Below are 22,263 nucleotides of genomic sequence, written 5' to 3' on the forward strand. Positions count from 1 at the left end.
TACTCTTACAATAATACACCAGGGAACTCCTGGGAGCTGCCCTCCCACATGGCTGGGGCCAAACCAGTGTGCCCCCCCGCCCCCCCCCCCCCCCCCCGAGGAGTCAATGCAATCACAAAAAAGCACAACAGAGGTTTCCCAGGACCCGACCTGCCTTCACAACAACAGAAAATACACCTCAAGCCATTTCAGACTCTTTTCAATGTCTGCCTTTGGACTGGCCGCCAAATGCTTGTTTTGAGAGTTGACACACCATCATTTCAAAAGGGGTGGTGGAGTATTTAATGCCCCCTCACAACATTTAGCATCTCCCAGTGCCTCTGCAGAGCCAGGAAAATCATCAAGGACACTTCCCACCCTGGTCATTCGCTGTTCATCTTACTGCCCTCCAGCAGGCTGTACAGGAGCATTGAAAGCAGAACCAACAGACTTACAAACAGTTTCTTTTCCTGAGCCATCAGAACTCTAAACTCCCAAACCAAATAAACTATCCTAATTTTCATTTCCAGTCTGAGTGACATTACATACATTGTAAGTGCAATAACAATATCTGCCTCTTATAGTTGATTATTATTCATTTATTCTTATTTATTGGTGTTGTGATGGAGGTATTTTTCTGGGTTGTCACTGTTGTTCCTTTGAACTTGCACTGTGTATAGTTTTTAAATTTCATTGTACTGGTACTCTGACAACAAAGGACTTCCATTCTATTCTATTCCATTCTATTCGCGCTCAGAAGAAAAAGGTGAAAGCTCTGTGTACTAGGTTTTGTGCTCAAAGAACTTCAGCAGTGATGGACACACACAGAGGAACAAACCTGCATCCTTTCAACGAGGAAAAATATTTCTGGAACCACTGTGTCTGCACTAAATATTGTGGTGGGACAAAATAGAAGTCAAACCACAAGTGCAGTGTAAACTTGGTCAATATTGGCAATGAATTTCCTTGATTTTTGCCTTGTACCATGACGGTAAAGACAAGCCAGATGGCAAAACCTCTGTAGGCCAATGTTGGCTAAGGTTAATCCTCTTTCTTTTTAACATTGCAGATTGTACACTACAAAGCTATAACTTGTGAATTGTAACATATACAAGTGAAATTAGATTTAGCAGTTTAAGTGAAACATCTTTGCCCGAAAAATCTCAATTAATGTGAACAGAATGGACTGATCATAAACCCCAATGTTTCTGCCGCCATGGGTTCCCAAAGCTGAATTCCAATGGGATTCTTTGCATGAATAACAAAAGGTACATAAAGAAGCAAGCTTTGTTAGTGGTAAGGCTGGGTATCACATAAAAAAATACAATATCAGTACCAAAACCAGTGCATTTAAAGTGATAGAGATACCAAGAGTACTTCACTCAATACCCATAATATAAATAGAATGGCGTGTAGTATAGCCATACTTTCAAACATTTTGGTGGCATCTTGACACATTGAACTGCCAACTCTGTCAAATACATGGCCCTCGACTTCACCACATCACAGACTGTATGAATTGTAAGCTGCTGCTTTGGTAGTGTGAGTTTTGTGCTGGGGACAGTTGTGAAAATCTGCCGGGCCTCACACACAGTGACAGGGCTAACTGTGTGTAAGCAAGAGCACTAGGCTGATTTTACATCATGGTCAAAAGTGGAATTACAACAACCGGGTCATCACATGATGCCATGGGGCCCCAACAATACTTTTTCCGGTAGACTTACATTGGGAAACAGACGTCTGAAATCAGTGGGTAAAATTTTTGAATGTCACAAACCCCACAAAATAACTTGTTTCACTATCAGGATTTGATCCTTTTGGTCTTATAACACTTCAAAAGTCTAGAGGATGCACTGACGATAGTCCCTTGAGGACTGAAACGTTTGCTGCTTATTTGCTGCTTGTGAAGATCCCCAGTAAAATGATCTACTAAAGCCACTAAACTGCTAAAAGTCTCTAGTTCACCTGCTCTGTGGGCCCAACAATGCAGAAGATTTAGGTAATTTCATACAGTGAAAACCTAGCTGTTTTTGGCTGCTGAGCAAGTTTCATAGGAATGAATGGGGACCCGCCTCCAAAGCTGTTTCCAGGTCTCACTATACATCCATGTCGGCATTAGACCCCCAGCACAAAAAGCATCGAATGCAGGTATCATTTGACTGGAGAGACTTTTGACACTACTTGGCACTGGGTTATTTTGGTCAATACCAGAAAGGCAAGTACTGACACCCAGTCCTAGTCAATGGTGTTGTTCTGCACCAACACAGTTGTATTTTTTAAGCCAGTGTTTATTTTTTATAAAAATTAAGCTTTGCTGCTATGCTCCGTTAAAATAAAAATCCATATCTCCTACTACTATTATCAGCCCATCCTCTTGACAGAGATTGCAAAGCTGCTGAGTTGACTTGGCAGCTTCCTCTTTGGAGGAATCGTGCCAGTTCAATCAGAAATAAGATTAGCACCGTTTATTATTAGCTTGAAAATCTCCCTGTATCTGCCTTCTGTCTCTACCTGTCCTTCCCAAACTTTGAGACAATTAAGGAGAAGCCCCTTGACAAAAACAGGCCACCCGTCAACTGCTGTCACACCAGTGTGAGACAGACTACCGGCTTCTGACATGACACTCCGGGAGGATATTCTGGGCCATGCCTGGTGGATGTTGTGTTACACACTGTTAGTGCAGTTGACAAGTCTGTGTGTGTGTATGTGTGCACATATGTACATTTGTGTGCATTTGCACGTGATTCTGTCTGCTTCTGTATGCATTATAAGGCTAAGGAGGTATTGCGGGGGTGGGATCTTGGTACTGTGTGGATGTCTGTGCTTGTGTGCGTGTGTGTGTGTGTGTGTGTGTGTGTGTGTGTGTGTGTGTGTGTGTGTGTGTGTGGTTGGGGGTGAGGGGAAGCATCACTGTGGGAGACAGGCAGATGGGGATGGAAATGAGTAGGCAGTGAGCTCATGCTAATCTCCTCCTACAGCTCCTACAGCTGATCCAGGCACAGAACAAGCACACACAGACACACTCACACACGCTCACGACTGCAAATAATATACTCAACCAGCCCCATGCACAATCACACACCAAATAAGGCAGAGGATGCCTTTGCTTTTCAAATGTTCTCATGTGTTTCACATATTTTGAGAGGTAAGCCCAAAATCTTTCAACAAAATCAGTTACACACCTCTCATCATGCAAACATTAATTTCAATACTGTGTGGTGCCGGTGGATGATAATTTGTTGGATAGCAGTGTGTGTTTGTGTGTGTGAGTCTAGTTGCCTTCGTCAGACAGCCATCTGTCCTGTGGGAGTTGCTCAGCAGCACGCAATTGGCCGACTGCGCTTCATGAGAGGCGAGGGGTGAGGTGGGTCACCCCTTTATTTAGGGAGGGAAAGGTCGTGTGGTGCTGGCTGCTCCTCCAAACATATGGGTGCCGGGAGGGGGGTTGGGGCAACTCCAGAGGCCAACGTTGCTGTCATATACAAAGGGCACTCTTGGGCTGACACAGCACAAAGTAAAACCCCCACCTCACCATTCCATCTTGTAATGAAAGCTGCCCTGGCAGTGTGTTCCAGTTTGAAAACCCACATCCTTAACATCAACTGGTGCGGGTTTATCCTGTTGTTTATATCACCAAACAATTACATTGTTGGGGCTGATAGCAAATTGAGAAAAACACAGCAAGACAATAGTACTACTCCAACTGACTAATTTCCAAAGAAAAACATGTACTACGTGGACAACAGATTTGATGCGTCTCAAGCATCATCAAAGTCAGATGCTGTATCTTTCTTAACACGTTATAGATGTGAGGAACAAGTCTCACTTTTAGCCCTGTGATAATAAGCAATACAAGCCTCCATGTCCAGACAAACATAGATTAATTACTCACAGATATGAATTGAATTTTTTATCATGTGTGCATTCCACATACACATGGTGGGGACACCCCATCAAGAGCCACACTGTAAACTCACCATGCTTGCAGGTAAGAAGACATCTTTGCATCTTGGTTACACCTCAAACCAAACACTAGGGTTCGAGGTGAACCCCAAGCCATGTATCATGACATTATTGTAATGTGTAAATCAAGGCTATAAAAATAAACTAAAACTACATCAAAATAAATGTGAAAGACATTTTATTTAACTGAATTAAAAATAAAAACTAGGCATTGGTCTCTGGTCCAATTTGTCAATGCAACAAGCATGAGGAGGCAATGGTGCATGTTTATTGAGAATGGTGAAGTCAAGATGACAGTGAGTCATGCCTTTAGAAAAGCCACTTTCCCACTGGACAAAAAAACCCTCTAACATCTGGCTTCTTTATTTCATGGGAACGTTTACAATCAACATTCAGTCCTGGATCACATGACTTTGCAGTCATCATGGGTATTTATCAGCTCCAGCAACAATCGGTTTCGATCAGCACTGATGGAAGTAAGACACCTGGTGGAAGTGCTAATTTTATACCCCATTACCACAGGCCAACAAAAATACCATCTGCCATCATCCAAGCAGAACCCAAACATTGTTCCACATTACTCAGCAGAGTTTAAAAGAGAGATTGACTGGCCTCCATGCTGCTTTCTACTGTTTACTAACCTGTTTTCCATCCCCTCCATGACACTGAATGTGACACACCACAAAAAAACCCCACAGAAATGCATACTCGTTTGCTGCAGAGCCATGAAGGCTACACGACTCTGGTCTACTGGCAATGGGAAAGGAGTCTATTGTCTATTTTTAGACAATAGCCTGCAATCACAATTTCACAAATTTTGGTGGAAAAGGGGTAAAAGTGTGTTTGTATTGTAAAACCTAACCTGAACACCTTAAATCCTGCCCCTGACAAATACCCCCATGATATAATAGTAATAAAAAGATTAAAAAAAAATTTAAAAAAAAAAAAAAGCCTGCTGAGACTAATAACATCTAAACCAAAACTTAACAGTTTTTAAACAATAAAAACTAAACTAAAATGAGCAAACCCACTATGTAAACTAACTTAAAAGTAACTACATTGAAAATAAGAATCTAAAACAAAATAAAAATAAAAACAATTTTTTAAAAAACAATAATAAGTCTGTTGTGGATGAAGGAATTAAAGACATTCCTTGCTGCTAAAGCTGCACTTCAATAAATGTCTGAACATTAGAAATTGTTTCAATCTCAGCATCTTTTCACCTGCAAATCACCAATCTCAAATCACTCGTTGGTAAACTGTGGGAACTTCACAGTTTGGTCTGACTGGTAAAGTCTGTGTGTAGCTTGGAGCTTTCTGCCACTTGGCAGACATCGAAATGCTAATTCAGTGTGATGCTGGCCTTACATCTGAGCAGCACTGATGCACCCCCGGTACAGAAGCCTCGGGGCCGCTAAGGAGGTGAAAGGTTAGAGGATGGTGCTTGGGGATGTGTAGTTAGGACAATAGCTGAGCTTACAGTGCCATGTGTGTTGATGAATATTTCAGAGACAATCTCATTAAATAAACATGCAGGACCTCACCGCCTACGGTAACCCTACCATCAATATTGAATGCCCACCAAAAAACTGACACAGTGTCGTTCACAAGCCAACAGTCAGGTCAGACATCGAATTGCACCATCTGACTGAGGAAGAGCTCCTTTCCACGCAACACCTGGAGGAGGTCACCGGGTTCTTCCTTCTTCTTCTCTTACAATAATTCCAATGAGGCACGCTAAAGGGCCTTTGGAGACTTAAGAATAGCCACTGCAAGCTGAGTGTGCTTGTTAGTTTCCCGCTTAATCAGAAGGCTATGAATATTCTGAGAAGGGCTTTCACTGAGTGGGAGGAAAGACTTTACTTCCACGCATGCTCTTGGCTCCATGCTCTGAGCTTTGCATGCACCACTCTCCCAAACAGTTTGCATGCATGGTTTCCTACAACAGCAACATTGACTACTTATATGGAACCTTTTTCCCCCCTCCTTCTAATTTGAATGGACAAGCTGGTAGGTGGGGAGGTAGCCCCAGAGAAGCTTATTTTCCTACCCCTGCCCCTGGTCTCCTCCTCCACACAAATACTGACTACAGCCAGCCAGGTCTTCATTAAGTACTTGGCTGGCCACTCCGTCCATTTGTGATGCTGCTGATGGATGTAGAAGCCAGTGGGTCAGGGATGGAAGCACAGGAGAGGGGGTGGAGGGCAGACAGTGGCTGGCAATGAAAGCTTGAACTTCTTCTTTTCTTGTTCTACTTTGTCACTTTCTCCTTCTGAATGAGACTATTGCTTTTGTCAAAGATAGCTGTAATGTCAAGGTATTTGAATTCACTGGGCATGTAAGAACATCTGTGAAAGGTACAGCTGATTTAAGATCGGTCTGCAATCATGGACTGTGCAAAAGAATTGGACATAGCCTCTGGGTCTAAAGAGTGAAGCCAATGTCCAAGTGCCTTAAACATGCATTTTTCTAATGGCCAGCAGGGGGCGACTCCGCTGGTTACAAAAAAAGTCAGATTATATAGCGGTCCAAGAGAAAATAACCCTATTTCTCACTTGATTTATCACCTCAGTTAACAGTTCCCTAATGAGTTCATAATCTCAAATGCTAGCAGGGCTGCAACTAACCATTATTTTTATTGTCTACTTATCTGTCGATATTTTTCATGATAAATCAATTAGTTGTTTGGTCTGTAAAATGTCAAAAAATGGAGAAAAGGGTTAATCAGCATTTCCCAAAGGCCAAGATGACATCCTCAAATATCTTGTTTTGTCCACAACCCAAAGAGTCAGTTTACTGTCATGAAGTAAAGAAACCAGAGAATATTCACATTTTTTATTTTGATCCTTTTATCAGTCTACCACCAGTTTTTTTTTACTCTGATTGATCAACTAAAACATTAGTTGGCGATTTTGTAAATTACAGTCCCAATTAGAGTAAAATAGACAATAGGCAAGTATCCTCTGGTTCTCAGTCAGATCCACCCCTCACTCCTCCACAGCACCGCCCTTTCATGCAAATATATAATAAAGATGGTGATGACCAAATTACCAAACCTGAGGCTTCAAAATGGTTGCCCATAAACCAATTTTCTGACATCATGGTGGCTACATCCACTTCTTTTATACAGTCTATGTCTAATACCACCTATTTACTAGCGTAGTACAATATCCTAGCTTAGTATATTATTTGTTTTATCATTAGGATTTCAATAATGCTCTCAAAGTTATCCCCCAAGAGAAGCTAAACTTATTCTCTGAAACAAAGCATGAGAGATGCTTTGCAACTTAAAAGCAGAGTTTGGGGATCAAACTCGGGGCACAAAAATTGTCTGAATGCAAACAGTTTGCCTGTTGATATAATTAGGAGGAATCTGGTCAAAGAAAATGCAAACAAGATAACTAATTATATATTAGAGAGAGATGCAAGGATTGCAATTTTCTTTGCCAACTCTGACATCTGATTTTTTGAAAATCCGATCTGCCGATTCCAAATTCTTCTAATTACAACTTTATTTCTTTCTAGGAACTATAATTGACAGCATACACAAACATATTTGGAACTTCTACATACACTATACACATATTATACACTGAAAAGTATTGCATTTCGTGACTCCATCTGCTGGTGGGTCATCAGAATGAGAGTATGCATGTATAATACGATGTTAATTCCACTACATAAGAGATCTGATGATCACTAAAATTAGGTGGGGAAAAAAATAGATATATCGATATCGGTATCTGTTATCAGTCAAATGAGTTGTTACATATCAGCATATCAGATATCGGCAGAAAATCTCATACCATGCATCCCTAATGATAATGGCCAATTTTAATATAACAGTTTAGGCCTACTTAAAACTAATTACAGCGGTCAAAAAGAACACCATCAAGCTCTGTGCATGGTTTAGAACGTCTTGCCTCTTTGGTTCTGATAGAAAATTCAGAATTATCAGGGGGCATTTTGAATGCTATGAGAAAACAACACAAGTTGGTCATGATGTGTCAAGTGACCGTAAATACAATCCTACAACAAAAAAAACACCTACTGCTTTCTATGTGCTTTCATCTCTTGTGAATAATCAAGCAGCAACTGGGAAAATCCCCTTTTGCTCAAAGAACTTTAAATACTGAAAAACACGACTTCTGGCTGGGAGGCATGATGTGTGAAAACAATCAATGCACCTAATTCATTTTCCGTTGATGCTCCTATATGGCACCCTTCTGAAAATATTTCCAGATAACACAACAAGCAATATAACCTGTGATTATCTCTCTCTTTCTCTCCCTCTCCCCCTCTCTCTCTCTCCCTTTTCCACGTGTGTGTCACTTTGCTTTGCTTTCTACACAGACACATCGAAATCATTGAGCTTCTCATGGCACAAATTTTACACAAAGTTTTTATCGAGAAGACTTGGAAAAAAAGTCACTCTTTGCTGAGCTTCTTTTCCAGGAAGGGACAAAAGAGCAAAACAGGTGTCATTTTAGCAGTTTCCTGCATAGGGGAAGAAAAACGGAAAGGCTTTGGAAGAGCCGCAACATATGGGGAAAGTCATTAACAAGTTTCAGCACACAAGCTTAACGACAAATGAAACACCCTCTTTTCAATTGACTTTAATTTGCATACCATTCAGGGTAAGAGCAATTACAGTCCGAATAATTAAAAAGGTGTTTTTCTTTTTCAAGAAGAAGCCTCTTTTCCTCAGAATGCTAGCCAATCAACTCCACTTAGGAGGCACTTTGTGTGCTGCTCTGTCAGTCTGCTTTCATTGAGCTCGAGAAGTGATGGAGTTCTCAATCACACTTGACATAAAGACACTTGAATGTCAATTTGGCATTGATCTCTCTGACCCTCAGTCATGCCTCACAGCTTGGACTGACTGTCCTCCATTAGAAACCCAGCCTGGCTGCCTGGCCAGGCAACAGAACTCATTACACAGGCCTAATTGAATTGGTGGCTTCCTCCTTTTCAAAGCACAGAGGACAAATTCTAAATTATACTATTTGACAGGCAAAAAAAGAGAACCATCAAACAGAAATTGCAGCATTGAATCTCTTAGAAACAAACCCACACAATTGGGACAAAATCACAGCCGACTTTTGCAACTGTCACGTTTTGCCAAACACCCATAAAAAGAGAATGGAAATATTCCCTGGGCAACCATTGAAATGCACAGCTACCAGCTGTTGTCCTGTCCACCGTGTGGACATGGCTGGCTGTCAGCAGGCTTAGCCAACACTGCGCCTTGCATATGAAACAGGACATGGGCCTATATCCCCTTGGGGAGTTCACTTCCTCTGCCCCCCCTGCCCACCACCACTACCACCACCACTGCCCCACCTCCCTTCTGAAACAAGCGGCCCCTTCAGCTAGAGGCCAGATATCCCAAGCAGCAGTGGGGGCTTCTCAGGCGTGGGGGTTGTGGAAGTAAAAGGGGAAGTTTTAGCTCCTGCACATTAGAGAATGGCAGCTGATATTGGAGTGCTATGCTTCAGAGAAAAAATATTAAAACCATACGAATGACGAAAGTTTTGTCTCTGTTTTCAGGGCTGAAAGGTGGAGTCAGCCATTCTGGAGAAAGACGGTTGTTATTTAAACTCAACCCAAACAAATACACTCCTCCCGTCAAGTAGTCCTTCAGAAGCTCCTGCAATATCTCCGATGTTATTTATGTTTCACTACAATCATGGGCTGTTCCTCCTGGGCAAGAATGTAGAAAAAGGAGAGTAGTGGACACAGTGTTGTGTCACTCAGTCCGAGCCACTTAAGCCCCTCTCCCACCGCACAAAAAACCTACTAACACCCACAAACATCTGGCTTTTGTGTCTAATGGAAAAAGCTAGAACCAGCATTCACTCCTGGGTCAAATGATTTGGCAGTAGACATGAGTATTAAATGGCTCCGGCTCCGATCAGCTTCGATCAGCAGTGATGGAATTACAACACCCGGGTGGGCGCACTAATTTTAGCCCCTATGCCAACGAGATGCAATGACACGCCATCACAAAATACTGTCCACCTCTGTCCAAGCAGCACTTAACCATCATTGCAAATTACTCCGCACAGAGTTTGAAAGACAGACTGAATTGGGGGTGCGATATCTGATATGCCGATATATAAGAATTAATTTGGCTGATAACCGATACTGATATATGATATATATCTATCCATTTTAGTGATAGATAAGTTTAGTGATCATCAGCACTAATCTGTAGTGGAATTAACATCATATTATGCATGCATACTGACATACCTACCAGCAGATGGACACATGAAATACAATGCTTTTCAATGTATGTATTATTCAATTATTGTAAAAACTAAGGAAAATCATGTTGGCCGATTCTGATAGTTCATTTAAAGCTGATATTGGCCGATGCCAATGATGTAACGATATTATCAGCATGTTGGCCGATTACGATTTTGAAGCCAATGTCATCCAGTACCAATGACGTGCTGATATTTTTGGCATCCCTAGACTAAATAAGTCAGAAATATAAATGAGGTAACATTTTCACTAGCCTCCATGCTGCTTTCTACTGTTTACTAACCTGTTTTCTGGCCTGCCTGTGATGTTAACACACACCAGAAAAAAAAACTAAAGATAGGCATAAAGGCATACTCGTCTGCTGCCAGAGTGGCTATCACCTATTTTTAGCGGGTTTACCAGTGTTGAAAAAAAAAACCCCACATAGACACACTAATATTAAAGGAAAAGGGGTGTAACTTTGTTTCCTTACATATTGGCAGAATTTGACAAAACAAGGGTCATGGATTACAATCACTGACTGCACCTTTAATAGTTCTTTATTAAAACATTAGCTTTAGCTTCAGCCTTTCATACAATGACCCACAGGAAAAAGCACGGAAACAGCCTGCAGAAATGTTTCGGGTGTCAGCACAGCAACATAATGGAGCATAAGCAAAGAATTGTTCTGATTCTTCATACACCTCTTTCTCTAAACAAATCACTTCCCACCACTTCAGAATCAAAATGAATCATTGGATGAGGAGGAAATGTGGATTCCCCTAACTGCTCTCGTCATGGTTAACATGTTCAAGCCAAGGAAAGAGTGTTTTCATATAGCAGTTGAAGGAGTGGCAGGTCTGGATGTAAGACTGACTGCCTGTCTGTTTTTAATGAATGGACATTCATCTGTAAACAAAATGTGCCCAATTCCATGACTTCAACTCAGAAAAGCCACTAAATTTCCAGAAGTGAAGAAACTGTTGAAAACATGAGACTGAACAGGATCCTTGTCATTAAGGAAAGGACCAAAAAGACAAGGGTTGACATGACCTTGCTGGTTTTGAATGAAGCACGAGTCAAGCTTGAGCTGGCCCAACAGCAAGCCCCCCCTCTACCCCCCGTTTCTCTTCCTCATATCTCCCTTAAACAGACGGATTGTGTTGAAATCACATAATCTTGAGGGCGAATTATAAAGTTAGCAACATACTAAATCTGACGCCGCAGCCCTTATCTAAACATCCTGATGCGGAAAGCCACTGATTATGTGTGCCACCCACATGTGTACCAGCCAGAAACCAAAAGACTTGCAGCCAAGCGCTGGCATGAGTAACTCGAAGAAATGTTCCACACCCAGCACATAAACTAATTTAAACAATTCAATAGTTCACTGCATTTGCTCATTGCTGTTTACAATAAGTGCTGTGGCTCATATCCTCCAAGACAAGAACACAACTTTTACTGCACACCCCTTCCATGCAGGTATGCTGCAAAAGTGTTTTTACCCAACCTGTCTGTGATTCAGATGCATGTGCGAGTTTTAGAAGGTAGCTCTTAAAAGAGCATCTGCAGGGAGGGAAGTGCGACAATATCACTTCCTGTGTCTGTCTGCATGCGAGACTGCTGCTAACACATCTGAAATACCTCATTAATATTCACAGAGCTGCTCAGTTGCTCCGCTGACAGCACGCCGATGGTGGCATTCTCTCGTGTGCTGAAAGGTAGGAAGGCAGCACGACACAGTCTAGCACTTTGCCTCACATTCTCCAAGAACATTTTCAAAGTGCCTCGGTCGTGCTGAAATGTGCTGACAAAGGGGAGCTCTGTTGCCATAAGTTAAGCAATATTTCTCAACTCCTACCCAGCATGTATTCCCTCATTAGCGTTTCTTGAAACAAGGTACTTGCGGGGGAAAAAAGGAGGAGTCAAATTAAAAAGAAGGCTAGAGGCTCAAATGAGCCTTGGGCTTAACACTTGGGTGCCCCGTCGGCACTTATGAAAATAGAAGAGGCCCCTGAAAGTGGGGGTCCTTGAGGTGTGCCTACTTGAGTCTGAATGAAAGTGTGTGCCAAGAGTGGGTATTCACAACGCATGGCAGGACTTTGGCACTCTTCAGAACTTCAATGGTCTCCCTGATTTCTCTTTCTTTGGCAGATTCCTCTGAAAGAAGCCTCAGTGGAGAACTGGATGGGAGCTTCTTGTAAACACTTTTGCTTTCTGTGCTTCATCAACAAGTCTCCAGCCCAGAAGTCCACTCTGGTTTCAATCAGACTGGAGTTTTAAAAAAGTAGGTAAGAGGGGGGAGGATGAGTGTGGGTGCATGTATGTCAGAGGTGGGTGGCTGGCCTGGGGTAGGTGGATGTTTGGGGGGGGGGGGGGGGTGATGAATGCTCTCCTTTGTTGGGATCATATTATGTTTCCACCACAATACTTCTAAACCCTGCTCCATCAACTCCATTCATGTGTAACAGTTCATGCAAATGGCTGCACTAGCCTTTTTTCTAGAGCTGGGGCGGGGGGTGGGATTCCTTTTATCAGTCTACCACCCAACTCCTCTCTCTGCAAACTCCTGCCTGCACACCAAAGCACAGATTATAATCCCTTCATACAGTTTCATAGTCAGTTAGTCGAAAAAAAAAAGCTGGAGGCATGGAGAACCACATTCACATGCCTAAACTACTTCACTTGGTCAGAGGTCTGATCACAAACACCACAGGAAACACGCAGAGCCAATACCTGCATGGATGCTCTGATTCTGGTTAGTCAAAAATTTTAGAACGATCTCACATTATTTAAAGAGAATAAGAGGATGTGGACACCATCAGAGGGAAAAAAAGCCTTCAGCTCTGATAGTAGCGCTGATTAAACCCACAGGAAGCCAGGCACATGACAGCCAGACAAAAATTACATTTAATGTGACACATAAGGCTTCACAAACACAGAGAGAGAGAATTGGCAAATTCTGTTGTACTAACAATAATCAGAATTAGTGTAGGAGTGTATCCCTTCCCATGGGAACACACACACACACACACTCACACACAACGAAAAAACAACCAAAAATGTAGGCTGGGGATGAGATTGCTTCTGTCCCACTGTGTGTGTGTGTGTGTGTGTGTGTGTAATGAAATGCAATCTAATCTGGAGTAAAGACAAATTATTTACGTCTAAATTCATGTTTAATCTACATCCCTCCCCCCTAACTGTTGTTTACTATTTCCCGTTGAGCCATTTGTTGGTAAATGAGATTGTATTTACAGTACAGGCCAATAAAAATGAGCCTGAGAGGTGCTTCATGGACAAATAATGGCTTTATTGCCACCAGAGGCGTTTTGTTGTCACTGCTGGATGAGGCTCAATTAGTAACAACATGTCAAAGACAACCCAACACTGAGCGGTTCACACATCAGAGATCCATAAAATAAAGTTTAACCAAAGATTAACTCTGAATATGTGTAAGTGGTTAGAATTAATCCCTTTTATGCATTCTTTAACTGGGGCAGATTTCAATTTAAGAGGCCTGCATGGACCTTCTCAAAGACACCTTGGATTCCCAGGACCACAAGCTGAGAATCACAGCTATGACACCACTCCATACATCTGGAACTATTTCTACCAATATGCAATAAAATTCAGGTGGGACCCCGATTGAGAGCCATTACTGGGGGCACACTACATGAATCAACCTGCATGACATTAATGCATTTGAAGTTGTGGACACAACTTTAAAACAAGCTTGGTGCTGTTTCAGGAGAAGGATGCTGAGCAGCAACAGAAAGTAACACTCAACAATGAGCTGCAATGCATTGAGTGGATCATAAGAATGGAGGAAATTATAACAAATCAAAAAGCTGCACTCACATAAAAGACATATGTCAGCCTATATAACATGAGGAGCAACTCACCCTGGATGATGCTTTCCTCTTGTACTTGTTGGCGAAGTCAAATTTCTCCTTGATCTCGTCCAGGAGCTGCTCCAGACGGGCCTTCTCCTCTTTCCCAGAGTAATCCTGGCCCAAGAGGATGTACGCCCTCCAGTTGGCCGAGTCGAAGCCCCAGTGGCAAGTCCTGTTCTCTTGTGCCTTGTGACTGTGCACCACGAACTTGTGAGTCGGGTACATGAGCCTGCAGTCCATGCACTGGATGCACGCTGCGTTGGGGCTGGTGTACAGCTCCGGCACGAACAAGCCCTTGCACTTGCCGAAACACTCGTGGTAGACTTTAAAGCTCCTCTCGGTGAGCTCCAGCTCCAGCGAGCCTCCGCTCAGCTCCTTCTTGCAGCGCGGCGGGTAGGCGCCTCCGTAGATCAGGGCGTTGCAGAGCCGCTCAGCGTCCGTCTTAGTGATGAGGCCGCAGGACGGCGCCGAGAAGGGCAGGATCCCCATGACTTTCAGGATCTCCAGCTGGTCCGCCGTGCACCGGGAACAGTAGATGTGCAGGTCGTCGCACACCGAGTTGATCTGCTGTAGGGTGAAGTCCCGCAGCACCGTGTTGAGAATCTGCGGCAGGCACAGTCGCTTCTCTCCACCGACCACGAAGCACGAGATGGTCTCGCTTTCCAGCACCGTCTCGCACCTCTCCGTGGAGCGGTCCGACGGGATAAAGAGCGGACCCGGCATCACCGGTGGCGGCAGATGCTGCAGAACAGGCTCGGGCTCCTTACCGTCCTTCTTGAAGAGGAGTTCATGTTGCCACCGGGCAGAGAAAGCCGCCGGTCCGCCAAGAGAGCTCATAGAGCTGAGGTGAAACTGCTTCAGAGTTTGTTGCAGTCCCGGATGAGGCTGGAAGCTCTGCCGACTTACAGTCTCCATGTTTTTCCTGCAACTTTAGAAGCGTAAATCCTTCTCGTCGTCGACCGGGAATCACGGGTATCTATCCGTTTCTGAACCTGGTAAATCCACGGTGTCCCAGAACTGACCGCTATTGCGAAGCGCTTCATCAAACATCCAGTAAAAAGTCCAGACGGCGAGTTTACAGTTTTATTCCAGTGACTACTGAGTGTACCCCGGCCAGTCGCTCCCTGCAGCGGGTCGCCGACTGTCCATATCTGAAAAAACACGGCTCTCCAAACTCCACACAGGCGAAAAGTTCCGTTTGTCCAATTCCAAAACCGAGTAGGCGAAAATGAAACAAAAGCGGGAGTTGTGAGTCGATACAGCTCGATAAAAAATCCTTATTTGAGGCTCTTTCCGCTGTCGAGGACTGCAGCAATCCACTCGGTGTGCCCCCGCAGTTCACTCTGACTGTACGGAGAGGAGAAGTCTGAGAGCCAGCCTGCTCGCTCTCTCTCGCTCTCTCTCTCTCTCTCACTCACTCTCTCCCTCCCTCGCGCTCCGTCTACGTCTCTCTCTCGCGCTCTCTCTCACGCGCCCCCTCCCTCTGTGTTTGTGTGTCTGGCTCAGTCATTGAATCCCAGCCAGGAATGTGAGTGACTCTGCAGGCAGGCTGGGCTCTTCCAGGAACAAGCCGTCACCCCCCACTGCCCTGCAGAGAGACAGGAGAAGAAGAGAAACAAGTGAAGGGAAAGAGGAAGACGCGGGCTGCGTTCAGGTCATATGGGAAAAACTACGAAGCGTAAGCTTTAAACTGTCTTGCAGTATATTCTGCTGCTGAAGTATTTCCATTATTTGCTACTTTGCTTTCTACTCCAGAAGAAATGCTACATTTATTTGACAGCCATAGTTACTTGATAGATTAAGTTTACATACAACCAAGCTTGACTTTGCGTTAAGGCATCAGTAATAATAACAGTTAGATTACTGTATACATATAGCCTACATATACAAATATTCATATATATATATATATATATATATATATATATATATATATATATATATATATATATATATATATATAATATTGAATAGAATATTAAAGGGGTCATTCTTCATATGTATAAATATATATGTATGTGTGTGTGTGTGTGTGTGTGTGTGTGTTTGTATGTATGTATGTATGTATGTGTGTATTAGGGAACATGCCATCGGTATCTGCCGATATTGGCTTTAAAATAAATTATCGGAATCGACCAACATGCTGATAATATCGGTACATCACTGGTATCAGCCAATATCGGCTTTAAAGGAGCTATATGTAAGAAATCTAAAGCAAATAGTCATAAAATCCTCCTAATATGTCACAGAGACTAAGGAATAATGTTCATATAACATACTGATCTCACCGACAACAATAGTACAGCCAGAATATTCGCATTTAAAAAAAAAAATTACGGTCCGTAAATCATGTTTATGTTTTGAATTTGTGTTTTGGCCTGTTGCGCCACCCACCGCCGTCTACCAGTCACACAGTCAGTAGAGTCTCAGTCTCAGCATCAGCTACAGTTACGACTGAGCTACAGCAGCACGGCAAGCAGCATTAGCAGTGTCCCAGTACATAGCATTAGCAGCCGGCTCCTCATGAGCTGTAGCCTATCCTGGCAGCAGCGTTAGCAGCAGAGAAGCCGGACTTGCTCGAACGGTCCACTGGTAAACCGAAGATCAAGGACGCGGCGACGCGGCCCTGCCACGGCAGCCGCCCGTGGGCAAACAAATCAGTCTCCAGCGTGCCGCTGTCCAGCAACCTTGAATCTGTAGGGGAGGGGGGGCGGACACGACTCGCGGCAGTATTTTGAATTTGAGTGCAGTAACCGTTTTGGCCACATTCTTACATACAGCGCCTTTAAAATGAACTACTACATATTATTGTTGCAACAGTCTGAGATCCTCACAGAACGATAACCGCCATAGAAAATATTCACTGTATCCCAGTATTACAGCATTATTATTATTATTTTTTATTATTATTATTATTACAAGTAAAAATGGCCTTTAAAGGACTGAAAACAGGGTGGTTATTTTTGGTTGAATGAAAAGCAAATTACATGGTATGATAACTAGGGATGCACGTCATTGGTATCAGCTCATATTGGCTATAAAATGAAATATTAGAATCGGCCAACATGCTGATAATATCTGTACATCATTGGTATGACTGATTACATATATTGAAAAGCATTTTATTTAATGTCTCCATCTGCTGGTAGGCCATCACGATAAGAGTATGTGTACACTAAAACTAGGTGGGGAAAAAAGTGGAGATACCAGTATTGGTTATCGGCCAAATAAATTCTCATATATCGGCATATCGGATATCAGCAAAAAATCCAATATCGTGCATCTCTAATGATAACTGTCAGTTTTAATTTTATGGTATGCTTTAATTACAGGGGTAAAAAAGAAAGCCATCAATCTCTTTGCATAGATCTTCTTTATTATCATCACTATTATTATTAGTTCTTCTGATTCAATTTTTTATGTGTGTGTGTGAATGTATTTGCAGATGTATATATGTATAGACCGTTAAAAACTGGACAACATAAACATTCTAAATGGGTCCCTTTGTATTTCCTGTTTGAATGTATGTTAATGCAGACGCTGACAGGAAGTAAACAGGGACCAAAGCTGTTGCCCTGGCAACAGAATAGCAATGAAACGGTCCATACATGCATACATGTTTGTTTGTGTTTAAGAGCATGTATTAGGGGTGGGGGTAAAAAATCAATGCAGCATAGTAAGGCAATATTTTGCATGGCAATATTGTATCTGTGCGGGGACACAGAGTATCAGTGTTTTAATTATGCAAATTATAAATATTGCAAATACAAATTATATGTTTGGTAGCCTACTAAGATAATACAATCATGCACTTTTATGTGGGATAAACAGACTGAAAACTTTGGCTTGCTAGATCAAAAAAAAAATATGTCAGGGACATAATTTTCAGTTGAAAAAATGGTAAGAAATCGCAATGTATTGCAAAATATGTTATTGCATACTCACATCACAGAACATTTCAAACTGCAGTAATATTGTATTGTAGCTTAATTATTGCGATAAATATTGATGGGCCTCTGTGAGTCCCACAGATCTGCTCTACAAAGTTATTCTTATTATTTTTATTATTATAATTATTGTTAAAACTAATACAATTATTGTTACTACTATTGTTATTATTATGCCAAATGAGTTCTTATTTTGATACTCAGCTAGCCTACATATCTGTAATACTATTCTTCAGCATTATTTTTTAATGTTTGATAATGATTTTAATTGACTATAATTGACAAGCCATTTTTAAAACTTCTTAATGTAGCAATAATAATAATAATAATAACAACAACAATAATGATAAAAAGAATAATAATAATAATTTATATAGTACTTTTAAAAAAAGTTACAAATTGCTTTAAAAAATAAAAAAAATATAGTCAATGATAAAAATGAAAACAGTTACACGAGGAACATACGAGGAAGAGTAAAATAAGTAGATTAAAACACATAAATCAGGGAAAACAATCAATAAAATAAAAGGTAGGAAAATGCAGGCCTACTTTTAATTTTGAATATGTGATTTTTTTTACTTGCAGTTATTTATTTCCTTTCTGATATACTTCATCTTCATTAAAGGATCTGAATAGTTCTTCTGTCATTGGAATCACTGCATGAGGAAGTGAGTGTTTGGTGCTGAAACAGTTCTTTGATTAAAAATCAGTTAAGTTTTAATGTTGCGTTCATATCATGTGGCATTAAGCATTTTGAAGGCATGTGTCGCTGACTTGAATATCCTATTGAATAACCTATATTAATTTTTTCCAGTGGGCCATTTGAAATCAACATAGTTTGTGATGGCGGGTGTGTTGACCAGTGTGGTCGTTCACCAGCTCAAACCTGAGAAGACCAGCATATGAATATAAAAGTAGCTCATATTTACTATCTGTCCTAAGGGCCCTGAATGTAGCATAAGAGTAAACATTGTTTGTGAATCATTTGGTTCATGGCTGTACAGAGAAAAAAAACACCACAGAGAATGGGTAGTGTTATGCGAGACAAGACAAATTTAGCTTTGGAAGAAGAAACGCAAATTGCACGACTTCTGCTTAAATGTGTTTAAAATTGTTTGGCAAGTAGCTGGCAAATAAACATGTTTCATGTGTTGGCGACCTTGAGAGACAATCTTGCAAATGAAAAGATGAGAGAAGATTTTGTTTTTTCCACAGATCAGCTATTAGAAACATTTTAGGGGCGGTCAAATCGTTAGAACAGTAAACAAAAATAATGACATTTCTTTTCATTTCATTTATTTTACTTGTAGCCATAGAAACTGTAATTTCGCTGCAAATCTAGTTTGCTTACATTAATGCATTGCTACAGACTTATGTGCAGAAAAACAAACTCTGACTCATCAACTCTCCAAATCTCGTCTGAATCTCCAACTGTAGAAAGTAAAGAAGATGCAGTAAAGGAGAAGTCATTTTATATTGATTCATAATAAATATCCAGTGACATAACCTCAGGAGGTCATGTGTCAACTCCAGTTGTTAAACTCCAGTGCTGATAAGCAGTTTACTGTTCCTGTGGCATCGCCAAGCCAAACACTGCTGAAACTGCAATATGATGGCAGGGAGCAAGACTGCAGGACATCAGACCCTGAGGGACAATTATAACATGACATTAGTTAATATGCATATGCTCATTGTGTGGTGAGATGGTATGATCCATCCTGTGTGTTGATGGGGCTTTTTTGGTTCAAATGTCCGACTGCGGAGGGTGCGTTAAGTTTTTCCAATCAACAGTTTAGGGCTGGGGCACTCAGTGGTAGATATGGTCCCCTTAAAGATGCATGCAGTTAGGGTTTTACCTGTAACTGGGTTGTAGAGAGCCCTGATGTGTTTTGAGAGGGGGCAGACTGAACAATGTCCACATGGTTGGTGTCCTGTAGGTGGCAGTAAAGAGTCAATGGTGCCAGTGTGTTACTGAGAGTGTACAAAACAGTCTTTAAGGGGTCTTTGTCTTTTGAGTGTGACAATAGGTTTGTCCTTTTGTGCAGTTGAATATCAGTGTCTGAATATGTTCTGTTTTATCCTACTGGCTGACAGAGAGAACTGATCGCAAACTATGCAACTAGTTGTGGGTTCAGAAGTGGGCTGCAAAATATCTCTTTGGGATTATCATGCCCCTTATATGCTTATTTGATTATTTTGTGGCTATAATTGAATTCTTGGAACCTCATAATCATACCTGCGCCTTTGAGATGAGTTCAGTTTTTCTGGAACATGGTAGTCTCTGTCGTACGAACTGGCCCATTGTCCTATAAATTTATAGGATTGCATAAGGAGGCCAGTTACAGTGTGTTCCAGTATTTCCCATATATAGTAGCTGATGGGTAATTATTCTCCTTAATTATTAGAATGTCCAAAAAAACTGAATGATACTAATCGATTAATTTGATATAGTAAATTTGAAACTGGCAGTATGGTGATTCAGTGGTTAGCTTTATCTCCTCACAGCAAGAGGCTTCCTGGTTCAAACCCAGGGTGGAGGAGCCCTTCCATGTGGTGTTTGCATGTTTTCTCCGTGTCAGCGTGGGTTTTCTGCAGGTACTACGGCTTCATTCGGCATTTAAATCAAACATCTGGACTTTTTTTTTAGAATTTTTAACATGGAAGGAAAGGAGGACTTAGATATGACACATGTGATTTGCAAGTAGTGTCATATGAACATAAAATACTCTGGGAATACTACAAACATGAGGGCTCACCTCACAAGCCACAATCCAGAGATAGTGTTAGTTGCTGATGGCCAAGCTAACTCTTAGCCCGCTCCGCCGAAAAAATTAAACAACACTGGACACACTTAGCTTGACAAAACTAGCATCCAACTCTGAGAAAGCTTAGAAAATGACCCCTTTCTTCACATCCTTCATGTTCAAAGATCTGCATCCATACAGCGTTGTTGAAAATAAAGGCTTTTGTTACATGTTAAAAACACTGGAACCCAGGTACGTGACTCCGTCCTGCCATTTTTCACTGACACAGCCATACCCAAGCTCTACAGAGAAGTGAAGCATGAAGTCGAGGAATCTTTGAGTACAGCAGGAAGGGTGGCATTAACTTGTGACACCTGAACTTCAAGGTCAGTGGATTCATATGTGACTATAATAGCATATTAACTCACAGAGAACTGGCGACTGCTGTCTCACGTTCTCCAAACTAGAGCAGAACATGAAAGTGTACCAAAACTGACATCCCTAATTCTTTTTTATATTTATTCTATTTCATTCTGATATTTGAACTTATGCACTATTCTTTGCTGTATTTCTTTTGTCTTGGATTCTCACTTTTACTTGTGTTTTTCTTTTACGCATTTTTGTAGTAGCTTTGTTGGTGTGAGTCTGCATCACATCATCATATCTGAGGTGAAAGACACTGATGTATTTTTAAATTAAATATCTAGCCAGTAAATTACTATAACCCCATGGTGCACTGAGAAGTGACAGTATGTTGCAGTGGTCAGTGATGGTTCCAGTGTTGGAGCCACAGGGCTGGGCTCTATCCCATTCAGCTGGCAGATATATACTGTAAGTGGTCTTTTCTGAGGGGAACCAGTGCCTCTGCTGGGCTTATCAGTGCATGGCATGAAGCCATTCTTTCAGCCAGCACTGAGCTCTGGCAGCTACAGGCTGGATGTGGGCCTATAGTACTACACTGGCATACTGTAACACTGTCAGTGTGTACATTAAGTGGTAATGGATACAAAGCTTGTGCTTCCATCAGGCTTCTCATCCTATCAAGGCCAAAGCTGCTAGACAGTACAGACTGTGTGCCAAGCCTCGTTTTCATAATTCATAATGATTCACAGTGTTGCCAGCATGCGGTGCTTGTCCTCTTGCTCTCCTTTTTTTCTGAGTTCATCTGTGCTCATCATTTACTTGCATACTTTTTATTTGCTGCCCTTCCCTCTCCTTGCACATGATCTGCTGCTCATGGTAAACATAAAGGTCTTGCCGGATGTGATGGCCATGACACCAAGCCTTTTTTTTTAATTAAAGCAAACTCTGCATTGCATAATATTTTTAGCAGAGTTACTGTATCATTGCATGACGATGCATTTGCAAGTATAAATTGTTTTGAAAACTCCCTCCTGCTGCTGTGTTCAATGAAGCTCTGACATCCAGGATTCAGTCACAGTTGGGATAAAAAGTCAAGGCATGCTGCCCACTTTAAAAACTCCA

At 41.7% G+C, this 22,263-nt stretch overlaps 1 protein-coding gene across 1 annotated transcript in view; it reads right to left on the reverse strand.

The window, feature by feature from the left end:
• skia (v-ski avian sarcoma viral oncogene homolog a) overlaps window positions 1-15,460 on the reverse strand; it is a 103,830-nt gene extending 88,370 nt beyond the window's left edge. Inside the window, exon 1 of the mRNA XM_050064622.1 lies at window positions 14,097-15,460. Coding sequence (XP_049920579.1) covers window positions 14,097-15,002 — 906 coding nt within the window. The 5' untranslated portion in view covers window positions 15,003-15,460. The remainder of the gene's footprint in view (window positions 1-14,096) is intronic.
• Between the last annotated feature and the right edge of the window lie 6,803 nt (window positions 15,461-22,263).

The sequence above is a fragment of the Epinephelus moara genome, chromosome 16, assembly GCF_006386435.1.
Source record: "Epinephelus moara isolate mb chromosome 16, YSFRI_EMoa_1.0, whole genome shotgun sequence".
Classification (NCBI taxonomy): domain Eukaryota; kingdom Metazoa; phylum Chordata; class Actinopteri; order Perciformes; family Serranidae; genus Epinephelus; species Epinephelus moara.